Source organism: Falco cherrug, chromosome 14, assembly GCF_023634085.1.
Source record: "Falco cherrug isolate bFalChe1 chromosome 14, bFalChe1.pri, whole genome shotgun sequence".
Classification (NCBI taxonomy): domain Eukaryota; kingdom Metazoa; phylum Chordata; class Aves; order Falconiformes; family Falconidae; genus Falco; species Falco cherrug.
This window is the reverse complement of record NC_073710.1, coordinates 11,758,973-11,784,838: the sequence shown is the minus strand read 5'-3', so window position 1 is coordinate 11,784,838 and position 25,866 is coordinate 11,758,973. Positions and strand designations below refer to the sequence as shown.

The 25,866-nt window shown below is 42.2% G+C and overlaps 1 protein-coding gene across 1 annotated transcript in view; it reads left to right on the top strand.

The window, feature by feature from the left end:
• Positions 1-25,866, top strand: part of PEPD (peptidase D) — a 141,359-nt gene that overhangs the window by 114,757 nt on the left and 736 nt on the right. Inside the window, exons 13-14 of the mRNA XM_055726401.1 lie at positions 6,144-6,328; positions 17,479-17,670. Coding sequence (XP_055582376.1) covers positions 6,144-6,328; positions 17,479-17,670 — 377 coding nt within the window. The remainder of the gene's footprint in view (positions 1-6,143; positions 6,329-17,478; positions 17,671-25,866) is intronic.

Below are 25,866 nucleotides of genomic sequence, written 5' to 3'. Positions count from 1 at the left end.
CTTACAGGTGGTTATCTACACGGGATATAAAGCTTTGAACAGCTCCACTGTTGCTCTGACGTCAGCGTTCGAGTACAGCGTTTTGGTTTCTTACTCTGATTCCTCACCCTGCTGAAGAGTTGTCTTACCTGGTGCTGTGAGAAACCAAGCTCAAAAACTGAGCAACTACTCAGTATTTCACCTGGTGGGCCAAAAGGAAAGCATGATAATCAGAAATCCAACAAATTCTTCTCTAGCACCCAAGTGAAAAGGAAAGAAATAATTGTTTTTAGTATTCATATGATGTTTTGGTTTGTTTTTTAAACTGGGTTTGATTGGAATTTTTAAGGACCTATTGTTTTATGTCTGATATGGTCACTGCGTGTTGGCAGATTGTCATCTGTTCCAGTGCTGGCTCAGCAGGGATTGCGTGTTATGTCTGCATTTCAGTGGCACTGCCAGGGGATGTTGGGCCTTTTGCCCTTCTCTGTGGACACTCTAGAAATTAAATGTAACTTAACCTTAGCACAATTTGGGGAGAAGTTACTACAACCTTGCCATACTCATTTTTTGAGTAAGATTGTGACATCTGTGCTGGCAAAAAAAGCCCACCCTACAACAACAAAAAAAGCCCTGCTAAATCATTTGTGGTTTAATCATTGTCACATTACAACCACAAAGTACCCTAAGTAGCAGCCAAAAAAATCCTGTTAGGCCTTTTCAGAGCACTTCCCGACCAAAGTGGCTAAATCACGCAGTAATTCTGAATTGCTTTTTTATGCTTTTTCTACTTTATGTTCTCGAATAGCTTCTAATAAAACATCAGCAAATAGTTACTGGAATGAGAGTATCAGTGAGTTAACAACAACTGAGGAACAGTTTATCGTGTGATGTGTTAGAACAACTCATCTTTTTAATTGTACTGTTTAAAAAGTTATGGTGTGTTCATTAAAAGATAGGGAAGATTTTTGTTCAAAAAAAAAAAGAAAAGAATGAAATGTTTCTAGTAAAACAAGAAATCAAAAGCTTCCCTATCAGGGGTGTGACCAAGTAGGTCACAGATTATTGCAGGGATCTTTTATGATGTTTCTGAGTCCCTAAAACATGGGACTCAGAAATTTCATTTTAGCTGAAATTTGGTGGGTTTGGCAAACAGATAATTAGAGAGGAAATATTTTCAAGGAAGTAAAACAATACTCATTTTATCTTTTTTTTTTTCTGTCACAGTAGTATCTAAGAATATCAGATAACATTTAGGTTGATGGGAATAAATTTAGAAAGACCCTTTAATAAACTTAATACATTAAGTTTGCTATTTTTAAATACGGTGCCTCACACATCTGCAAACCTCTGCCATACTGTTTGCGTGCTATCAGAAAACTAATAACCTCTGTAGTTATACGTTGTTCAATTAATCCATGAACTGTCACATTTCATTATCGGACATATCCACTGTCTGGTCGTTCCTGCGTAGTTCATTCACTCTGTATCTCAAGGGATCTCAGATGCTCTGATTGCTGTTAAAGGTGCTTTTTGTCCAGGCCTCTCGCCCAAGCACAAGCTGCGTGGTAGGTAACATTGCAACCTAACGAGCCTTGGTAACTGAGCTTTCCTGGGGAGCCAGTCACTGGTTCAGTGACCTGTATTACCTGGTATCTCGTTTGGCAGGGAATTAAGAATGGAGCAGACACATCATCAGCAGATTTTCCTGAGTGCAGACTCTTTTTGGTACAAGCTGTCAAAGTCCAAGGACCCTCCAATCTAGCTTTCTAAACCTCATCTGTCAGTGGACTATAATTGGTTTATAAATTGGCTTAAAGATAATAACGGAACTAACTTTTTTACACAAAAAGTATGTCTGCAACTATGATAAACCTTTTTGCACAAAAAGCATGTCTGCAGCTATGATAAACTTCACCAAAGCTTAAAAATAGTAGTCCTGAATAACATACGAGTAAAACATCCTAGTGGGTGAGTGGTGGTGGGAGGTTAGTGCAGGCTGGTGTTGCAAAACCATCAGCCGTTGCAGTAACTCACATAACTGATGTTAGAGCCACTTGTGTGGAAGTTCTTTTGTTGTGGTTTTTAGTTGTGTTTTAACTGCTTTTTAACTCACTACAAGAATGCTAATATGGTGTTTGACTTGTGCTGCGTCAGCTTGCAATGAGTGACAGAGCTCTCCACCAGACCACCATTAATCCAAAATCTAAAGTGCCTGAACATCAAGTAACCTCCGTGAATTAAGGATTCTTTTTGCAAAATATTGTTTATTCAGCATTGTTTAGTGTTTTGTTTCTTCGCATCTGCAACTGCTGTCCTGTTGGGCAGATTGTTCCCTGGCTGCCTGCACAGACACTTGTTTATTATCACTTTATTTGTTTGAACATGTTAAAGCTATCTACATGTAGATGTGTGCACAGGCATCTGAACAGAATGTGGATTTCTCTGTGTTTTAACACAGGGATTCACATATCCTCACTACAAGTCCTTCTGGCATGTCCAGATGGTGGAATTGCCCATTGTGTGAGAGCACCAAAAAAGTCTGTTCATGGCTCTGTTAGTCAAGTTAGCTGTGATACTTAATTTTTCCCCCCTTCTCTGCTTTTTGCAATTATTGAAAGTTCAGTCTGTATGTATGAAAATTATATGCAGAATTTGAGGACTTTTGATCTTTGGATATACTTAGCTGTCATTTAAGTTAACTAGTGAGTGCAGACATGCCAGCCAGAGATAGCTGGGTTTGCACAGACCATTGTATTATAAATATTCCAATTGCCAGATAAAACTAATACAATTTTAGGTTTAAAATAAATTTGAAGAGTTCTATATTTCTGTATACTATATATTAAATGTGTACAATGTATGAATATACACATAAAATGGACTAAGGTCTTTCTTGAATTATGATGGCTTCCTTTCTTCAGTAGATTGTGTTCTGTACTTTCAAGTAATTGCCTTATTATTGTGAAGTATTTCTTTCTCTTACTAAAGTTAATGTTTTTAAGATTATAAGGGTACTAGGAAATGTTTGAAGATTTGCGTTTAGACCCTCTTTCTTCATCAGCTTGCCTGTTTAAAAAAAGAGGGGGAAAGCTGCTTGTACCTTAGTATTAAAGTTTATTCCTAGCATGATGGGAATCACTCCTGTCGAACAAGGATATCATCATCTTTTTTTAGTGAAGACCAGTAAGGTCACTCCACTTAGTTCACTGTCTCTAGTCAGCTCAAATATATCCTCATATTTTGTCTTAGCACACTAGTAATAGTCTGTGTTTGTATGGCTATATTATACAATGCTTGCAATTGAAGTGGTTTGGAGGGGAGTGCCCTAATGGTGCAAAATATCACCACACTGTAGTCATAATAGAATAAAACGTGAAGCCAGACAATAGAATACAAAATGCAACCTATCTATAAACACTTTTTTTAAAATTAAGACTATTTGAACACCTATTTACTTGTAAAACAAGATGTGTACTATTTAGCAGGGCGCCTCCAGCAATAGCTTCATTTCCCTCCAGCCAGAGCTGTCCCAGTGCTATCTGCAACTTCTGAAGTGTGCATGAGAGAGCTGGAGCTGAAGTACTTCCCATCTCTAACAAAACTGGTGGCACTGGCTAGATGATAAGAATGTGATCCAGAGCCGTTTCACTGGGCTCTGTCCGAAGCGCTGCCCTTGTTCCAAGAGAAAACCCAAAGCTACGGATTTTCATCCAGCCTCATTATTTATTTCACAGTGGAGTTTTTTGTTGTCCTCAGTCTCTAATGAAACAGATAAGATGAATAAAAACCAAAACAGGTGGAAAACAGAGATCTCTGGGCGGGAGGAGGAGAGGGGAAATAGTCATGCTTTTTCTCAATGAGGAAAAAAAGGAAAAAGTAAGAGGCAAGGGAAGAAGGGCCTCTAATGGATTTGCTCTGTGCCCAGAAATACTCAGGATTTACAATCACAGCAATCTTTTCAGTTAGGGCAGTGGTTGTTAAACTTCTGCTGACAAATGGATATGTGGGTTTGGTGTTTTTTATTTCTGATCTGTTTAATCTTTGTATGTCTTCCTCAGTTTGATAAAGGTCGCTCTGTCTCTTTAAGTGGAGCCTGTGGGTTTGGATGGAGAGGAATGGTACCAGCACAGCTGTAGGGGGAAGCTGGACTGCAAACAGCAGGCAACTCATCTTCACTTCTCTCAGGCACCTCATCTTAAGCTGATTCAGAGCATCTGGGATGCTTGTGTTGTGTGTTACAGCAACAGACTTCTGGTCTTCGTTTATATCAAGAGGGGATGAGACTTCAAATCGTTGACGAGGGTTGGATGTTACGTGTGGCTTTGCAGTCATAGGGAAGAAAATAGCAGGAATGCTTAGCTAAGAAATCATGGGAGAGATCTGCAAAGAACATCTAGTGTCCCCAGAAAGAGTAGGCTTTTAGAGCAGTTAGAGCTGACTGCAAAGTGCAGAAGCTGAACTGGGAGTTACACGCAGAAATTCTGGATTCCCACAATGACAAAACAGGAAAGCAACTGTGATTCAGGAGTACTTCCAGTTTGATATCCATAATGTCGACATGATAGATTGTAATGGTTTCAATATATCATGCAACAGATTGGAGCCTGTTGTGAGATAGCTGTGAAACATAGATGAATCTAGAGAAGTGAAAATTGCAATACAATCAATGTTCAAAAAGATAAATTCTTGTAAAATATAATTATGTTGAACACAGTTGTCAAAAGAACAACTGGTTATAGTTGTATTCTTACTGAAGGAAAAATCTAAATTCCTTTTTAAAGCAGGGAAACCACCAAGACAGCACATTAACAGTAAGACAGCACGTTTTGTGGGTGAACGTCACTCACTCGGGCACTGTTAGCTTTTGTGAGGAAACAGCAACTGAGGGTGTCCAACGTATTCTGCTGCACACCTCTGTCTTATGTCTTGCTTGGGCAAGGAAGGTGCTTCTTCAGCTGCATGCATGCATGCACCAGGCTAAGAAGTTTGATCACTGAGTAATCTGTTGGGGAAAAGGAGGCAGCCTGGAAACGCACGTACGTGCTGAGCTGTTTCCCAGCCAGTGTTAACAGGAGCCTAAAGGTGCATCGGTTTCTGTGCGGACGACGTGCAAGACAGAGCAGCTCTTCAGTTTGGTTCCAATCTTTATATTGGAGCCATATAAGACAATTGAATTTTATTTAAGCACTCCTATAGGGTGATTTTATTTCAGCCTTTGAAGCCTCAGTACTTTCAGCAAAAAGTGCTAATGTAATTGTGATATGACATTCATGTTCACGAGACCCTAGAGCTGCGTGTTTAACTGGATTAAAGCGAATGGGGTTTTGGCCTTAAAAATTGCTTGGTTTTTATTTGTTTAATCATGCCAAAATGGAACAAGGAAAATATTCTTCTACTGTACCTTAGCCCTAGTTGTCTTGACTCTGCAACTGCTCTGTTGATGATGACTCAAAGCCATGGTGAACTAATTAAGACAGTACTGTGTTACTAACAAAAGAGCTGCTTTCTTCCTCCCTCCTCCCCCCAGCAGTTTGTCAAAAAAAAATTGTATCCTATACCAAAATAATAGAAATCTAATGTATCCTGGCACTGTCTCTAGTCAACCAACAGTATTTTGTAATGCTGTTTTAGTACGTGTATTAGAGGACTTGTGTTTTACACAGCCCATTAACACAAGGGAGTCATTAATTTCTGGAGAGTCTCTTTGCCAGAAAGATGTGGGCTTTAAATCCACGTACGTAGAAAAGTACTGTTCATCTCAAATGTTCTAAATGGGTATGATCATTACTGAAAATAATAGGATAATAATATTTCGTACTCCGCATTTTAAATAACTGCATTTTACAGTTGACATTCCTTTAGAAAACTCACTGATAAATTTGGATCTGCATTGACATGCTTAGATACAGTGTCTTAACATTTTTTCATGTGGATCTGGATTATAAGGTGCTGTTCTTTCTCTTGTTTGTAGATTTCTGTGCTTCACATGCACGTTAAGATAATTTTCTCTTGTTTAAAGTATTTTTGGGCTAATGTGGTTGCTCTTTCCACCTTTGTTTTTTATATAAACAAAGGGCACATGTGTTACATCTGCTTTTTGAAAGTCGTCTTTAAAAACTTTTAGCAATAGTTAACTCAGCTGCTTGTTTCTGCTCTCTAAGGGGTCGCCTGGCCTGATATGCACCGTCTGGCTGACAGAGTCCATCTGGAGGAGTTGACTAAAATTGGCATTCTGAAAGGCAATGTCGATGACATGGTGAAGGTTCATCTGGGTGCAATATTTATGCCACACGGACTTGGACATCTACTTGGAATCGATGTGCATGACGTTGGAGGCTACCCAGAGGTTAGTGTTAGTCCATTCTCAATTGCCTTGCAGATTAACCCCTCTCAATTCAATTAGCATTTCTCTTAGTTTATTCATGATTAGCTGGTTGCATCTTCTCAGAGGTGGAACAGATGTGCATTTAAGTGAATCTTTTTCTGAATGTGATATTTTATGCAGTTTACTTTAAGGGAATCTATTAGTTCATTAAAACATAAATTGCTGATGGGGAGAAGTCAGCTGGATGGCACCCTTCAGGCCTTCTTAATCTGTTCAGTTTCTACATACATTGTGGTGTTTCTTCATGAGTCACTGCTGTAACATGTATCACTCAAGCATACCCTGTGCTGTGGCAGAGAGCATCTCGGTCTACCTGAGACCTGTAGTGGGAAGACTCACTTGCTCTCTTCCAGATGTGAAACAGCTGTGGGAGCCCACTGATGCACCTGGGCTAGTAAATCGCGTTGGTTCTGTCATATGGAAACAATCTGGCTCATATTCCTGTCTTGAACTTCAGTCTCCAGTGTCAACACGGGCACCGATGTAGATGTGCTGTCTGGGGAATGAAAATGGAAAGAAAAAAAATCCATCAAGTCTTCCGGTCTTTGCAAATGTGAAAGCGTAATCTCTTGTATTGAGTTCTGCAGAAAATACAGAATGGTTACCTTTTTCCTTGAATTAACATGACGGTTCATGACTGTGGTCTGAAAAGAGAATGGGTAAAATTCAGTAACCAATGAATGGTAAGATGTTTGCAATGATACTAAAAATTCTCTAAGGGGAATTGAACTTAAGGTTTGAATAAAAAAAGAACGTTACAGCAGCTTCAGAAGGATTTTCTCTGTGTTATGTTTTGGTTATTTGAGGCTAACTGTGTAAGGGTTTTCAATAATACATGATGAAAATGGATCATGTCTTCTCTCTTATTTAAGATGTTCTTTTACAAGAACCTGAAAAAGAAGCTAAGAACTTTTTAGGTAAGGTTTAAGCATATTTTGGAGCTTGTTCATGTTGGGTGAACAGGCTACATAACAGCTGCTGTTGCTGGGTTTACTTTTGCAGGCAGGGAAGAAACAGTATGTAATGTTTGAGGGCTGTCATGTTCGACATATAGTTATTGCTGAGACACAGTACTGTGATGGCTATGTATTAGCATCAGCTAATAAGCTTACATGTAATAAAAATAAAACAAAAATCAAAAGCACCCCTATTCTGATTTTAAGGTTTCTTCACTAGCTAATACAGAAGGGATGGATGTTTGCCCCTCTCTCTCCCCCAAGTGCATTATGTCTGTGTACAAATAGAGGCATTCAGCAACGTACAAGGGATGTGATTACTTGGAGAGTTCATGGATTTAACAATCCAGGACCCTGATGTTGCATGCCTTTGCTTAGGTTGTTTTCACTTGTGTTGTGAAGTAACCTTTCTGAATTTTGTGGATTTAAGTAAACTGGAGCACATGTTTAAGACCTGGTAGGGTAAAGAGAGAACTAAATTTTAGGAACAAGTGAGAATTGTGGGAGTGAAAAGTACTGTGCTTGGTTTTTACTTAGAAACTGTCTGCTTTGAAGATTAGAGCAAGTGCCTTAATTTTAAGGGAGATTTCTACACCTGGTTTGGTGGGAGTATAGAGCAATGGACCCTATGTATCTTCTGAAACCGCAGGTTTCAGTAGTGTGGCATATGAGCTACAGAAGCAGGTTTTTAAATTAATTTGTATGTACAGAGGACCACGTTTATAACTGTTAATTATCTGCTATATTATATAATTTAGGGATCATTTTCCTGAAAGCAGACCAACGTGTCCACAATTTTGAAAGAGCAACCTATTAATAGATAAAAATGGATATATAGGGACTACATTGTCAAATGAGTTAGGTTCTTCTATTTCGTACTTTATGTGTGTAAAAATACCAGAGGTCTATGCAGATAGAGGATTTTATACCTGCATATTAAAATTATTTGTTTGTGTAGACATGCAACTGCATTCTTACGTTAAGAAAGTTTGCATGGCTAATTTACTTCCAAAATCCAATCCTAAATAAATTTTTTTCTGAATAGGGGGCAGCGTGTATGTGAGCTCATAAACAAATATCTGAAGTTCTCTATTTGCATGTAGATGTGCACATAGATGGATGTGTGGCATCAGCTTAGTTTGAAAAATAATGAATTTGGGGTTCTGCAGAAGAGCAGCCCCTTTAAACTCTCTCTGCAGCATTAATTCCACCTCTGTTAGACCCATCACTTCTCTCTGACCCAAAGCATGAGGCTTTTTCTAATGGGTCATTTGACGAAGGTGAGGTACCTGAGTGTCGGAGCACCTGATGGTGGAAAACCCACATCAAAGCCTGCCAGTGGGGTGAACTTCATTAGGCTTCTCTGGGCTTGAAGCTCTAATGAGAGGCACGGTCCCTGCCCGCGGCAGGAGGGAGCCACAGGGCTGCGGAGCCAGGGCGGCAGTGGAAGGCTTCAGGGGACGTGGTTTTCCCCAGGTAAATCTAAACATGAGCAATGGGGCACCTCTTGTGAGTGTGGTACACTCTGCATTAAATGGGAGAAGGCTTTTTATCTATGCCTCATTGTTCCGTGAGAAAATGCATATTGAAAACATTTAGTACACTGTGAAGTGATTTTTGGTGTGTTTTAAATGTTTACCAGCTAGCGAGATTTTCACAAGGAATTTCATAAAGCCATTTTTATGATTATTGTACATGAGCCCATGCCTGTAGTATCATGCTCTTTTTTCTAGCTGGTTAAGAAGCAACTTATTTGCTTTTGGCTGAGTGAATTTCTGGGAGTATTACAAAGGATTTTTTAAAAATAAAAACTTTCCAAGTGGATATTATTCCATTATTTTTCATCAAGTGTAAACAGTTACATTTGGAATAATACAATAAGCTTTAATTTCCTAATTTTTATCCGTCACAAAGTTTTGTATGTTCCAAAAAAACTATTTCCAGACATTGTTAGCTTAGATTAGTTATTCATTGGTAGCCAAAGATTTCTTTTTTCAAAATTGGCAATAATAAGTTTTCATCTTTTCCAGTAAGCTGCTTTCACATGCGGCATTGAACAAGCACTTTCTTCCTCTTTGACAAACACTGTTAAAAAGCTTGCAGATTTTCTGCAAAGGATACTCGGGATATTAGAAAATACAACATTTTCCTTCCTCTTGTTGCTGTGATAAAGAGTAATTAGCTTTGGCCAGCAATAAATGCATCTTAGTAACCTCATTTTAGGACAACGTTTAAAAGAGTGGAACCACCGGTGTTTTCCGGTGAAGCACGTAAGTAAATGTCCTGATTTTCAGACGTACTCAGCACTCAAGAGCTCCTTCGGGAATCGGGTCTCCAGCAGTGTACCATGGTATTCCTCATGGGGAAACCGAGCATCGAACACTTCTTTGAAAATGTGTCTGCTTCTTTTGAGGGTCTAACTACAACTTGAGCAGTTCTGAAAATTCAGCCCCAGTGGTACTAATCACTTCAGAAAATCTGGCCCTTAGTCAGACAGAGCTAGCTTCAAAGGGTGAAAACTCCACTGGGCTTAGCTTCAGCTGTAAAATTTAATCATGGAGATGTTTTTCCCACACTCTCTCATTCGTTTCTGGGTAAATTCGATATGGGATATAAATGAGGGTTTGTGCCTGTTGCAATGGAGAAAACGTGGTAGGTGATCCCAAATTTTCAGACCCTGAGGTAGATGGAGCTGAAGTTTTCATTTAAATCTAGGTTCTGTGTCTCTAGATGCTTAAGTTGATTCAATTTCATGTTATGTTAATTGACTGTAAGGCTCTAAAGAATGCTAAGTACATTTGATGACTTTCTATAATAATAAGCCAGTTAATTTAAGTTAGGTTAATAACTACTGTGATTTTAACATCTTACGAATTAAGAGTTTCATTTGGTTTTGTCTTTTAAAATTACAAGATTTACCTTAGTTTAAAGTTTTAATTCAATTCTCTAGTCTCATGAAAAGCTGATCCTTTCATTGCTCTTCTGCATCAACAAATTAAGGTTAGAGGTTTGTTTTGATCCTGATCCTGGAGTTATCCATGTCCTTCCATTACTGTGCATGCTTGAGGAACATCTCTGCTGCTCAGAGAGGTGTACAGGCTGCATCTGGCTCTAACAGAAAGCTTGCTCCCAGATCCCAGATGACTGTCTAGGGATTTAGGTCACCAAACCTACTAGAGAATACAGGAATAATCTTGTTCCCTTTCTTGTTCTGGCAAAAATTATTTTCCTTATGTATCCTACTTTATGCTGAAGCAGAAGATTTCGGTTTTTTGTGGTTAGCATTGCAAATGATGCATTAATGTTTTTTCCTTTAAGAAGCAGAGGATGAGTTGAATTTACCAAGAAGCCTAAAGCTGTTATGTAGAGCCCCAGTGATGCAAATTGCTTCACATGGTCATACTTTGCAGAGCTTGCTCTAGCTTTGCGTACCCAGGGCCTGCAAACATGAAACAACCTGTATGGTAGGTGCTTATATGAGCAAAGAGTAAAAGGGCCTTTCAACAGTTTTAGCTCTAGGTTTTGTTCTTGTAAGCGATTGTATACCTTGAGAAAAGATGAGGAGAAAAGACCTTCTGCCTCGTGGGGTCCCCTTGAATCACTTCCCTTTCGATTCTTTGAATTCCTGCATAGCAGAGACATATAGTTGTGTGGGCCACTGAGCAGGCAGAGTGTAAGCAAGAAACAAACTGGTGAAGACTTTGAATTCTACAGCATTTCCATGCAGAACAGCACTGCAATCCGTAGTGCTTATTGTTCTCTGTTGGGTTGAACAGCAGCCAGGAGAGTTTCCTGCAGCCTAAGATTCTTCCGTGGGATTTAAGCCCCTCCCAGAGTTAGGCTTGTACCCTGATGTGGCATCTTACATGTCATCAGTTCCCAGCAGCTTTTCCCTGTGAACACAGATGCTGGAGTTTGGGTGTTCATGGAACCTTAGGACTTGAGCAAAGGCAGAAGAGGAGCGGAGGGCTCAGGTGCTGTGTCAGTGCAGTGCCATGGTGCAGCCCATGCGCTGCTGTACCACAGGGTTTCCCTCCTCCTCTGAGAAAGAAAGCGTTGTGGACCTGGGGGTTTTGTTGCTTTGTTTGGATTTCATTAGTTCTGGTTAATTTTTTCTTGATGGAGATACTTGCTTATGTTTCTTTTACTTGGTGAAGTTTGTTGCAAAAGACTTTGTGTGCTAAGAGAGTTTTTATCTGGAGATATTAAGTCCAAATCTTTCAGAAATTTTAGCAGAGACTTAACAGAGCTTGTGTGTGTTTTTGAACAATTCATTCTAGGTGCAGTAGGAGAGAAAGACCAAGACAGTACAGTTCTGCTTTCAATTACATGTAAAAATAAGGTATAAAAGGTTTCGTAGGTATACTTTAGGGGTTTTGTTGTGCAATTTCCACTAATATTACTTTCTAAAGATCACAGAAGACCTTTCATTTAAGGCCCTCGCCTATATATGCTTTCTGTGTGTCACAACAAAACCCATCCATTAGATTTTAAACGGTGCTTGTCATTGATCTCATTTTAAAACAGTGTTGCTGGTAGCTTTTGCAATTCTTTCTCATTTCTTAGGAATTCTCCAGCTAAATATTCCTCTCACCTTCCAGGTTTATGTTGTAGTTGCCAACCTGGTGATTTTTACTGTTTGCCATCTCTTTTTTTTTTTTTTTTTTTAAATCACACTAAGGTTTTAAGAAAAAAGAAAATCCGTGTGGGTTTTTTATTTCCATTATTATAGCAGTGGAGCTTGGTGACATCTGAGAATCAGGAAGCAAAAATGACATGGGAAGTTACTTTCAGAACCGTGCTGTAGTGATGGATTGAAATTCAGCTCAATCTGACTCGGCAAGCACTGGTGCCTCGAATAAGTGCAGGTGATTTTTCCTCATTCCCTGCAGTAACAGGAAACTTACTATGCAGCTTAAACCTGATACCACAGTTAATACCTAGGAAAAGACAAAAATGTTTCAAATAAAATAGCCAGTTAAACATCATGTGCCCTCCATTCCCCAATATTAACTTTGAGCTGTGTCCCAAAAGCTCCAGCTAGTAATTAGATTCTCCTGCAGAAGTGGAAACGTTGACTTGCAAATGCCACAAGTGGTATGTGATGCTTGGGGCATGTTCTGTAACCTGCTGCTGATTTCAAAGGCAGAACTGACAGCAGTTCCTTCAGGTGACTATAGGCAGCTCAGGCTGCTGGGAAAAAGCAGGATAGATTGAATAAACTGATCTTCATTAGTAACGTTCAGCAAGAGAAACAAGGGCTTAGAGAGGAGGGACCAGGAGACAAGTGAAACGGAATTCAAGACTTTTATTAGCTGCACAGGCCTCCGTTCTTTTTACAATAAATGAGCTAATTAGAAGTTGGGTATACACAGTGGGAGAATAGGGAAGAGTGAAAGAGCTGAGATTTCACTTCGGTGTTCATTTCATAGAATCTAAATATAATGTTAGTATTCTGACTAATTTAAGTACTTGATTGCACTTAGCTTGATAAAATGGTTAGGACTTCACTGTATTGGATGTGGTCCAACTGGGGCTAGTCTCTTTGTCAGGCTCAAAAAAGTTCTGTGATGATTTAGCTGGAAAGAAGTACCAGAAAATCATCTGTGCCGCTACACAAGTCTTTAGAGTTCACAGTTATGAGCAGCTTTGGTGATTGTTGCTGTGGCCATGTTTTGCTGCCATTGCTGGCTTGAGGAAACTTTTAGGTGATGCCAATTAAGCGTTGAAGCCCCTGGTTTTAGGGGCGAGGGTGTCCTTGCATCTCTGTGCTCATGCATCCCAAGCTAGTGTCGTGGCCCTGTGGGTGATGACCAGCCAGCACAGAGACATCACCTGTGGTTTTCTTCTGTTCTGATGCAAAGACAGACCCAAGATCAGGCTCACCTGAACGGGCCTGGAGCTACTTCTGCTTCTGATGGCTTTTCCTGGTGGCTGGTGTCTGTGGGACAAGACCAGCACGATACACATTGCAGTTCTTCCATGGAAAGAGCAGCATATATTGCCATTAACCATTGAGTTGCTTAGGAGCAGGCTGTAATTCATCCTTATACTGAAGTGTATTCTGGGCATATTGCAACTTCTAGTCTTTCACAGCCACTTTTCTGGGGAATAGGCAGATTTGCATACTTCCTAATTCCCTGCTTATTCCAAAAATAGATATATATTTTATATTACTGCACACTTAACTTAATTTGAACTTTTATTTTGCTTACATAGTAATGAAATCAGTTTACATAATAATTCTCTTGTTCCCTTGACAGTCCTTATTGCCTAGACATGCTGGGTTTTGTTACCTTACATGAACCATTAATTGGAATCTGATGTTCTTGGCAGGAGTACAGTCACAAATGACAGTGTTGTACATCTGTGCTTACTGTGGGGGGAGTGTCTTAATTTTAAAATGTGAGCAGAACCTCCAAATAAAACCAGTCTTAGAAAACAATTTTGAATGTAGTCTGTTGTTGCAGTATACATACAAAATACTTCTTCAAAAAGTAATTTTCCCAGAATATCACTGGGAGTCTGTGTTTAGATGCCTAGGTGTTAATATTTTCTAGATTATTCTCTACGCTTTTTTGAGGAAAATTACCAACTTATGCTTTACAGTTGTACAGCACTGAGTGCATCAGTGTCCTGCTCCATGGCCAGGCCTCCAGGTTATAATGGTAATAGAAGCAGATATCCACACAGCTGCTGTGCCAGCATTCAGATTTTTACTATTCATTTCATCCCTCTACAAAACAACTTCATGATGGTTGTTGAAAACAAGGCTTTCATGTTCAGCTGCAAAATGTAGGGTCCCTCCTCACAAAGGAGAAAACCCAGTAACGGCAGAAGATTCACATTCACTGATGGATGACAGTGTGAGGTTTCCCCATCAGGCTTCGCTCCCAGCAGGGTTTGACTTGATGGAAAATGGCAGCGTCCTTGTTTCAGACCTGTCGTCTTCTATTTGGGGGTGGTAGTGTTTGGGGGTAGACTAAAAAGTCATTAAAAAAAGCCTCAGTTTGTCCTAGTTTTCATAAACAACTGCAGCAGACTGAAAGCTGAGAACTCTGAGCCCCTGGACCTGATGGCCATGGTGGCTAGCAAGGTGGTCACAAGTGCCCAGAGAGCTGATGTCATTTGGGATGCTGAAGCCATAGTCCAATGTATGTTTTAATCCAGCACTGTTCTCAAAAGAAGGAGTGTTGTCATCTCCCCAGCTTGGTCACCTTCCCCTTCCCACGCTCTGCTAGTTCCCTGTCCCAGCTCACATTGTCCTTCACCCTTGCAGCAAGCTGGACTGGGGCTGTCCTCCGCTCAGGGTGTGCATGGCCATGTACCTGCGATAGCCAGGACCTGTCTGTCTCTTCATCCATTTCGTGCACCTCTTGGTGAACGTCTTGCTAGCCTCTATTAAAAGGGACCGTAGGTCTTCCTTGCCTCAAGCCTGCCCACTGCTGTCCTGCTTACTGTCTTTGAAAAGCTGAGCTGTGTAACCCCTTCTCCAAAGGCCTGCTAGAGCTGCTTTCATGGAAGAGGTGTAGCTGCTGCCATTTGCGCGTTGACTTAAGTGCCTGCAAAATCCGAAATCTGGAGGTGAGGCCAAGAGCTGACACAACCTAGAGCTGAGCTAGGACGGGGGGGAAATATCAAAAAGAGTTTGTGAAATCCTTCTAGAGAAGTTAAAATTTTACTTTTGGGGGAGCAGCAGTATTCTGGTGCTTGAGGGGCCCTCCCTGCTTGGTTAACGGCCTGGGCAGCCTGCGCTGCTGAAGGATGTTTCCAAACGTGAATCCCTGGGTCTTGCTCCTGAGTTGTAACCATGCTGTTAGCTTCTTGGAGGAAGTACTAAAAGCAGAATTGGGCTGCAAGGAGTCCAGACAAAATACCTACACGTTGCTTTAACACCTACACAGACATAAATGAAGTGGGCATCGAGGATTTATTGTCACACCTGGTGCTAAACCTCATTTGTTTTAAGAAAAGGCAAAAAAAATGCGGAGGCTGTGCCAGGGCTGCCTGCAGAGGATGTTTGCCATTGTTTGCCTTGCTGCGCATTCATCTTTCTAGCATCTGTCTTGGATCGACTGTCTCAGAAAAGGCATTTGCAAGCAGCGTTGAAGAGAAGTGTACTTAAAAGCCAAATACGGGTTGGTTGTTGTAAAGCAGCCGATAGATAGTTGGCAAGACACCAAAAGGTCCAGACGCTAATCTAATTGTTTACAGCTCATGGAGAGATTAATCCACTAGATCGGATGCCCTCATTTCCTTTATGCGTTACAATGAATCTGTGAGATGCCAAACCCCATGGGGCAAGAGCAGAAAGAAAAATGGCTCCGTGTCAGTGCAGCTATTGTTTAAAGTTTGGAAAGATATTGATTCTCTTTGGGTTTTGATAAGAATATAAATGCAAAGTGCCTTGCTTAATATTGGAATATTCTTGTTTCCTAGCCTCAGTATAACAAATGTGTGTTTTCTTACTTTAGTGTAATATAATGCTCTGCAAAATTCAAATCAAACATAAGAAAAAAATGTATCGAATACACAGTGAAAATGGTCAGGATACACTCGCTGGCTTGCAGGGGCACTGAGAACTGTAAATGCTCTCCATCTCAGAAAAACGGGCAGACCTACCCACAAATGTCCAGGCTGGTTAGCTGTGAAGATCTTGGTGGCTGTGAGATGCTGTGCATTGGAACAGAATAAGCTCTGCAAAGGGAAAAAAAGCGACCCCAGTATTGCTTGGGTGACCAGTGAGAATAAAACAAACACTGCTGAGTGGCTGTTGCAAGCAGGATTTCTGTGAAATAGGCTTTCTCTGAACTGAAAGCGAAGCTCAAGAGCAAACAGTGCTGTGGAGCTCTATCCACTGTGGAGAGGGAATGATTCAGTAAGAGAAAAACGTGGCTAATCTGCAGGGTATGCTCCAGCACCACCACCCACCACCCCACCCACCCACCCCGCATCGGTGTGACAGGAACGCGGAGCACAGCTGTGCCCAGACATGCTGCCCTGGCACGCAGGGTGGCACCGGGCAGCACGTTTTGTCCTGAGGAAAGGAGGTGTTTCATCCTTGGGATACAGGTCACACTGCTGGTGATGCTGAAAGGAGGCACCCCTTCTGCCCAGCAAGGAAAAGTACCGTGACTGGCCAGAAGCAAGATTGGGGAAAGCTTGGTGGAGACCAGATCAATAACACCGTCATCTTGCAGACCTGTTAACCTCTGACTTAAGGGCTTAAAGCGGAAAAGTTTTTGTGAGCAAAGTGTGTGCACGTTTTTGTAAGCTGTTGGGCCTGTGAGCTGTTTATTGGCCATCATGATATTTTGTTGATGAAATTTTGCTACAGTTGCAAAGAATTTTTGAAAAACTAATGGGATTGAGATATATTTATTCCAATGTTGCAATACCTGGCACATTTTGGGGAAGAAAATTAATATCCCAAACTAGTCTTTGCAGTGTTTCTAATTCCTTGACTAAGCACGTCCTCATATATCATTTTGCTTTACCAGCTTTTGGGAAGAAGAGAATGTTTTTCTAGTCAGGACTTGTTTTGACTTAGTTTTTAATAATATCAGTCAGCATTATGTTGCCTGAAAGTCTGAATCTGACAGAAGTTTAGTTTTAAATGGGCTGTTTTTATGAGGTCATGTGTAGACTCATTGCTCCTGAATCAAGATCGTAAATGTGTAATTTTAATAACATTCAGTGAGAATAAGCATTTGCATATCCTTGGAGAAATTGTTCTCTACTGCATAGTTCAGCTGTTTCAGCCATGACGTGGAGGGGGCATTTCAAGATTTGCACGTTGTTTAAAATACCATACTTTGCACGGGAGGGTATAGGAATAGTGCAAGTAATTTTTTTCCGTAGAGCAGTACTTCTCTCAAGGGAGAGAGTACAGTACCGAGCATATCCAGAGCCGGGATTTCTGTGGTACAAAGAACAGTTCAGGTGTTGAATTGAAAGCTGGTCACCACTGTGCGAGAGCTAAATGGGGGGCTGATGAGAGAGAGGTAATTGCATAGCGCAGTTTTTCAGTCCTCTACTTCCCAAATATTTCTTGCGGTTTGGGTGTCTTATGGAGCAGTCTGCGTAGGAGGGCCTTGATAAAAGGTCAGCCATGCAATGCCGCTCCATCCATCACAACCGGTCTTGCTTCTGCAGGGAGTGGAGCGCATTGACCTGCCGGGGCTGAGGAGCCTGCGCACTGCCCGCAACCTGGAGCAGGGCATGGTGCTGACCATCGAGCCAGGCATCTACTTCATCGACCACCTCCTGGACCAAGCCCTCCGTGATCCTGCACAGTCCTGTTTCATCAACAACGATGTCCTGCAACGCTTTAGAGGATTTGGTGGGGTGAGTAATTCTTCACCAGATGTTTTTCTGAAATTGGTTTTGTATGTTTGCGTTTACTGTGTACTTGAGAAATTTTGTTGAAGTTTTAATGTTTAGGGCTGTTCCTGATGCAGCACCTTGGGCCATTTGACCCTGCAGACAAACTGGGGTTTTTTTGTTATTTTTAAATTTGGTTTTTGTACTTGTGATACCTGATAAACGATAGTTCCGTATTTTTCCATTGGTTGAAATATGCTCTGTCAGCACTGTACAGTGACTTGCCAGGTAGGTCTTTTGTCTATTGTGTGAAACATGCATGTTATGAAACATGAGACCAAGATCCACAGTCCAGAGTTAGCTTCCCTGACAGGGGCACAGTCTGCTGCTCCCTCCCAGGGCAGAAGAGCCCGATGCTGTTTAAGTCAGGGAGGCAACAGAGAAAAACAGCAATAATTGCTCTTACTGGATTATTGCCAGAAGGCTGTGAAACTTGTGCATGTAAAGCCTTCCCTGTCTTCCAGAAGAATGGCCGATGGGCTTCACGAGCACCGGTGCTCAGGCAGCAGTGTGCGTGCTGGAGGGTCGGCTGGCTTGGGAGGTCGCTGTGATCTGGGCGATCATTCCCCTGCCCTGCAAGCAGCTGCTGTGCAAGCAGAGGGGCCTTGTTTCTCCATGCTGTCCCAGGCACAATGCCCATTCAAAGCCACTGCCCTCACAGAGCGTTTAGCAGTTGCAGTGGTTTCCAGTGGGTTTTCATTTTAGTGGGGCGAGCATTTGGAGGGTGTCGCATTGTTCTCTGAGCTTCCGTATTCATGCACAGAGAAGATAGAGCAGGCAGCTGCAGTGCCCCGTCCTCCTCGTGGCTCTTCTGCAAAGTCTCAACAAAGCTAACAATCACTGGCACCGATGGTGATTTTCTGGTATGAAAAGTCACTCATTAGGAATTGTCTGCTGCTGCCATTCACTAATTTATCATCATACACCAGCCGTGAGAGGGTAGTTACTGTAACACTCTTGGTCCGAGCTGGCTTTGAACCACCAGCGCTGACAGAATGTGTGTGCCATTCCCAGCCGTGTGAGCCAGCCAGGCTCCTGGGCAGCCACCTGTGAACGCTCCCCCTATGATGTGTGTGTGTCCCTTATCAAGAGACATGGGACTTTACCCTTGCTGGTATTTAATTAGCTGCTGAGGTCTGAGACGTTATGTGTCTCCGTGTTGTTTCTTTTATCAACACTTGCCAGCCAGCCAAGGAGATACTGGTGAACAAAAGGCAGCTAACTCTGCATTTTCTCACTGTGAGCACGTTAGATACAGCACCACGTGCTGAAGCGTGTTTTAAAGGAGCATTGCAATGCACTTGTGTAGCGTGACACCACAATAAAAACAGGTTGAACTGTCTTCACTTTCCATGTAAACAGTCTGTGGGAGTTTTTCGGCAGTTGAGTTGATTCCTGGTTTTTCTGGAAATGCTCAGCAAAGCCCACATTTTTCTATGACTTGCTGTGAATGCCCACTCGAGCTCTGCAGCTTGAGGCATGTACATGGCTCACCCGCTGTCTGCGTTTGTGTGGAATAGGAGTGACAGCACAGGATCTCTACCTTAGTAATAAGTTGCTGGATCAGGCACTCTTGTTCCAGAGATTTCAAGCAAAGTCTAACTTTCTCCCCTGTTTTTTGCTTAGCTTCCTGTAATGATGACTTGTAAGGAGAGCTAGCCAACAAACTTTGCTAAAAGGGGGAGTTGCCCCAAAACGATTGAGCAAAAATCTAAATCTCTGATCCCCCTGTGAACAATACATTTTACTTAGAGAGAAAAAAATAATAATACACACATACCCTGAGCCAGATGTTGTTACTTGATTTTGTCCAGGAGAAGAATGGAAATAAAATCTGAGACTGAAGTACATCGGAATATTTCTGAATTCTAGAGAAAAGCTGCATTATAACACGATCAAAATTAATTTTTCCATCTTTACAATTCTGATTTGATTCTACATAAGTAGAAGATGCAGTTTGTGCTGTGTAGCATGATTAGTTATCTACATGCTGGTTCATTCTAGTTTATCCAGAGTGAGTGAAGTTTTCTCTCAAAAGCATGTCAGAAGACTTTCTCTCTACATGATTAAAAAAGATCTTGTGAAGCGCAGTGGTTTTACTGACAAATATTAAGTATGGGGGTTGGTATTGGTGTCAGTTCTAGCTAAAGAACTCACCAGTCAATCTTCCTTTAAAAGAAAAATACATTCTGCAAAAGGAAATAAGTAGTCCATTTCCCTCTGCAGAGCTCAGCACTAATTAAAGTGTTCTTCATTTGGTTTAGTTTAATTCACTTCCAAAATGAACTTACGTTAACCAAAGTAACACCACTGTTATACTGAGTTAGGCTGTCTGCACAGGGGATTTGTGAACTTTAATGAATTCACCTTGAGTTCATGTCTTTTGGGGGCTTTGGGTAGTTTTCTTGACTGTGACAAGTCTCTGCATTGAGAAGAGATGCTCTTCTGTTGTGCCAAAAAGGGCGAGACTGTAGCCATTTATTGTAATTTGTGCTGCCTGGATTTAGCTGTAAAGAGATTGTAAAAGCTGCAAGAGCAGAAAGGAACGAGAGAGAAGGTGAGGTTTCCCTTCGCCCACTTTGCTGCCGGCGTGCGGGGCATGTGCTGGCGGCACCAGTGCTGCTCCTGCGCACGCTCCGAGCTGATCCACCAGCAGCCCACGCATCCTGTGTCCCTGTAACACAGACACTCAGGCTCTGTGGCTGTAACTGCTTCCCAGGGACCCTGTCGTGGGCTTTTACCAAACAACAGCTGTTCTGGGTCCAATACAGATCTCTCTGGAGGAGGCAAGAAGTTTTGCTAGGGGATCTGCTGCTGAGAGCACAGGCTGCCCTGTCTGAAGCCCTAACCTCTTTACTTGACAGCTGTGGAGTTCAGTCCTTCACAAGCTTCCCCAGCCCTTTTCAGGAAGTCGCTCAATCACGTGTACTTCAGTTCTCTATCTGCAAAACAAAGGTCCAGTTTACTGAGGTCATAAATTTTGTGGGGCAAGGGCTGCCATCAGGCGCTGGCACAGTGCCCGTCCCAGGGCACCTCTGCTCTGCCTGGACTCTGCCTTTGCTGCATTCGTAAATAAACATGTGCAAATAGAGGTATGTCCATACAGTTGAATATGTTGCTCAGGAAAAGCAACCGATTCCTCAGGGAAAGGGAAATAGTAACTCCAGACGCTGCCCTTTAGGGTTTGACATTTCCGTTCTTCGTAAGCTGATTACTGATTCATGCAGTTCATATGATGTTTTCTCAAAGACCCAGTAAAACCGTTCAATCTTTTTTTGGCCTTAAATGTTCAGGCTTTGTTTTTCCCTAGGATCTGCAGAACTAGGACTAGACTTAATATGTGAAAACTCTATGCAGCTTGGAGAAAATGCTGAAAGACAGCTAATGTTAAATACATTACCTTTTTTTCATTTGCAGATTTTTCTCATTTAAAAGCTAAATAGATTTACAAAGCCCAGGACCTTGAAGATCTGCTAATATTACAATATTTTTCAAAACAACAGTACTTCTCTTACTCAGAAACAAATGTTAAACCAAATGAAAAGCAGGATATTTAATTGCTTCTACCTTTGGTTCACAGAGTCATGCAATTGCCTCTGTCCTGATTTTTATTTTTCAGAAGGTTGAGCTCTGTTTCTGGGTTTATGGTGAATGTGTGTTTTGGAATGAAATGGTTTACTAGGCAATAAACATTTTGATCATCTGTTTTTTAACATTTCATATTATGCAGCAGTAATAATGATACATAGCATTTTTGAAACAATTCTGTAGAAAGCAATTGTCATAATGAAATATATAGCTTTCTTTAAAGTTCTTGTAAGAGAAGCGATATTTGTAGGCAACTTAAAACCAGCAGCTAGTTGCTTGTAAACCTTCTTTAACCCTTTTCTCTTAAGTTGTCTTAATTAACGTAACTAGGTTAAAGTAAGAGCAGTTTCTAATCTGTATTTAGCTTATAGTTTATTGCTTCTTTTTGAGCCTGGATGAAGGGACCGTGTGCCTGAAGATTATTTTTCCGGGTGTTATCAGTTGATCTTAAAATACATGGCCTCAGCCTACTGATCATGATCTCATTTTATAAAATGTTTGTATGTGGACCTTTAAAATAAAGTGTGCCAGACATGAGGACTTGCTTGTGCATAAGAAGACAGCAGACTGGCAGCATGGGATGAGTAAGTCATTGTGTAGCACAGAGCCTGTTAGTCAATACAGAAAACATCCTGGTGCTGCCACTTTGTGTAATGTGGTGACAGGAAGGTGCCTTCCTCAACTCTGCAATGTACCCGCCTGTTCCTGGGTCTGATGCTCGGCCCCTCTATTTCCTAACCAGTCCCCCTAAAATACAGAAGTCAAACCCTGCTCATGGTAAGTTTGCTTTATTAAAAATTATTGGTGAGTCAGTGGCTGAGTCGAAATAAGTCCTCTTAGCTTCATGCATCTGCCTCTGTAGGATACCAGCTATAAAAACAGACACGTGGATCCTTCAGCCAGACAGAAGCACATGTGCTAATTTACTTTGTGGGGTAGCATGTGTGGCCCACGTCCCGTCATCATTTCCCAGGCAAGTCTCCCGCTCTAAGATCTTGCAGTGATAGTACCGCTGCTTTCCACAGCCATAATCAAACAAATGCTCAATAGATTATAAAAAAGCAGGAGACATGTCACCAGTGGTCTTTTTTAATCACATCTGGGATCTGTCATTGTGCAAATCTGGACTGTTTAATTGGCCAAAATTGTTTCTTGATTCTCAGAAGCCTTTTATATATATATCATCATCCAAAAGAAATGAATGAGTGCTACAACCCCCTTCCTTTGGAAGATAACACAGGCGGCTCTGGGGAGCATGACTGTAACAGTAAGTCAGGACAAAGTGCGAGGCTGTATATATAGCTGACTGCCGCCTTGGCATTTTAACTCCTATGCTGTCCTTGGCTATGCCCACACAGCCCTGCTTTGGGACACAGTTGGGTCCATTGAGTCAAGCCACATGATGATCTGTTGCTGGCGTTGGGCAGTTGTGCAATCAGCTCTATCTAGACAGATCGTGCCACTACCCTTGGTAAGAAAAATGCATGCTAGGGACAGTCCTGGCATTCCTGGACACTTCACCCTTACCAGAGTGCTTTTTGAAGCATGCCATTTCACACTAAAAAAGCAAAGCCTCTCCTGGGGTGTTTGCAGAGCACCCTGAAAGCTGCTGGTGCAGCAAACCTCACACCTCAGTTTGCTGTTCCTTTAAGCTGTCTCCGATTCCAAACCACTCTGTAGTCCTGAAACAAGCAGCGCTGTTGAACAAAGAGCCTGCAAACAGGGATAGCTGCGAGAGCAAATTTCATAACCACTGTCCCCCACTGGGAAAGGCAGTCCCAAGCCAGAGAGCCTTGCCAGACAGATCCAGCATCTTTTGTCCATTTGGACAGAAGACAAGACCAAATGCTGAGCTCTCCTGTAGGGTAGGTTTTGCAGGTCCTCTGAAGCTGCTTCTTGCTGCTGCTGAGTTTAAGCTCAGGGTGAAGCATGATGGAGGGTGTGAAGGAAAAAAAACCCAAACCAAAAAATTCCTCCTGCTTGAGAACCTGTGTTCCTCTGCGTTTGCATTGCTTTTGGAGAAAGGGAAAATGTGCACTGGAAGTGAGAAGTCTGTCTTCTCTGTTACAGCAAGCAGTTTCAGGTGAGGTGCATCCAGGCAGAGAAAGGGTTAGATCCTGGAGAAGGAGCTGGAGCTTTCCTAGGAGTGATGGGTGAGGGCCCCACGGGAGCGGTGGGTCTGTGCACTTCCAGCTACAGCCCAAAGACTATTTGGAATTGCTGATGGTGAGCAGGCTGGTGCGATGGGGCTGGCTCTGCCGCTTTCCACACCAATCCACAGCTGTGGATTGATTATATGATCTCCTAAGAGTGTTTCTCCTATACAGTGAGCTGCTCTGTGTAGCACCCCAGACTGGTGGGTTTCCCCGTTTGGTAATGCTCGGTTCCCTGGCTTAGGTGGCTGCAGCACCCCCCTGCGCTCCCCTCGTTCAGGGCATCTGACTTCTCACTTCCTGGGCTCCTTAGCCAGCCCCATCTCTCTGTCTGTTACTTGTCAGTCCTGTCTTGCCTCATTGTATCTTCCTTCCCCTGGTTCCTTTCATCACTCTAACTCCATTTTCCAGCTCCTTCCCCATCCTGATTTTCTCTTGTGGCCTAGATAGGGCACAGCACTGACAGACACCTTGTCCCTTTTGTTCTTCCCCTCTCCCTCTTAGACTGGCTTTCATCTGCTCTGCTTTGAAGCCAGTCCATCTTCTCAAAAGAGTGCCGAGGAATTGATGAAGGCATGAAACACTGAACTGGAAAACACCAACAATTTATTTTATTTTAATTTTTTTTTTTTGCTAATCTCACTGGTTAAGTGCATGGATTGTGGCAGATATTTCTCTGTAGCAGATAACTGGGGGATTTCAGTTCAAGCAGGTGAACATTTGTGAAACTAGGGTACTCAGAAAGGGGCCCTCTGCATAGGCAGAGCCAGGTCCAGCTTTGGCTGCACCCACCACCCCACCACCCCGACTGACTTTTGCACTAACATTTTTACTTTCCACATCAATGCTGTGCCCAGCTCTATTTACACTGGTACAGGTGCGCTTGCCGACGTGATGCTTTGGCTTTTACCAAGTCACCAGATCTGTTCCCTGGATTCTGGCACTTCTGCAGGGCTCGGCTGGCAGCAGCAGGTTTTTGCCAGGGGCTGGTCTACCCAGGCAGGCTGTGCCCGGGTCCAAATCGTGGATGGACAGACACTGGGGGCTGCTGTGAGGCAGAGGGCATGATTCAACTTAAGATGCAATGTGACTGTTGCTGAATCCTTGGGTTATTTTTTGCTCAGCTGGCCGAATTGAAGCAATGAATCAACCCACCCTGGTAAAATCTGTTTCAAGTGTGTAGCGTCATCAAACGTGTTGCTGATTTCCTCTTCTGCAGCAAGGCACTGGCCTTTCAGGCACACCAAGCGCAAAGAGCTTCGCAGCTTTCAAATTTACAGCTGTCCAAATCGAATGTGTGAACTCAATGGAGTTTGTTTATTTAATTCTGCTTTATAATACACTTAACTTGATACCAAGTAAAAGAAATAATCTGGCAAAGACATCATTAAACAGTTTAATAAGGAAAGGACTGGATGACTCATTTAGTTTGAACAAATGGATTATTTTGCAATCAGAAGTACAAATGTTAACCAGCTTTATTTTTAGCTGAAAATGTCAAGAGGTCAGAAACAATTAAAGCAATTGTAAGGTGGGAGTACCCAGTGCTTGTGTTCTCTTGGATTTACACCTTACTAAATTTGCTTTTATTGCAGCTTAGCGACTTACTAACATTTTTCTGATAAGATAACGGGAAATGTCTGTGTAGGCATATTTACTGGTAGGAAGAGATTAGAGTCAAACAGAAGTGGAGCATACTTTTCATTTTAACAGAACAAGAGGTGGAAAACTGAGGGATCTGCTTTTTTCCTTGCATGGTCTGAAATGCAGTGATTGCATTTTAAAAGGAATGTCTGACCTGCTTAGGAGTTTCTCATCAGCTCAAAATGCAATGTTTCAACTATCAGCTACAAGCTATTTTGTGTTGAAGTTCCTCTTTGAAAGTTTGTGTTTAGAGGAAAGAGAATCTGATGTTTAAGTGCAAAGAGCAGCTAACTGCAGCTCAGCAACAGGACGGCTTTGAGAACAGGCACTTCGGGCATCAGGAGGCACTGCTGTTGTACCTGTCCCTAGCAAGCCATGCGCTAACAAGGCTGGAGGCCAGTTCAGGGGAGAATGTTCCTTTTGCTGCTCCTCGTATTGGGGGGTGAGATTTATTTGCCCCACATAATTACGCAGCGTGAGCTCACTGATGCAGCATCTCGTTGAGCCTGTCCCTGGCGTACCTGACATAGCAGAGGCACCACCTGAGTCACCTGCAGGGCCACCACCTCCTGCGGGGCTGCTCTGCCGGTGGTCGCCATGAAGCTTGTGTGATCCCAGCAGGGTGGCAGGGGCCAGTGGACCCTTCAGGGCTCAGCGCCACGCTGCCAGTGGTGATGGGCAATTCTGGTGCTTGCAGTACATTGCTCTGCCTGGTGTTGCACCAGCACCACAGACCAAAACGTGCCTTGTGCTTTCGCTGCTGTCACTGCCACAT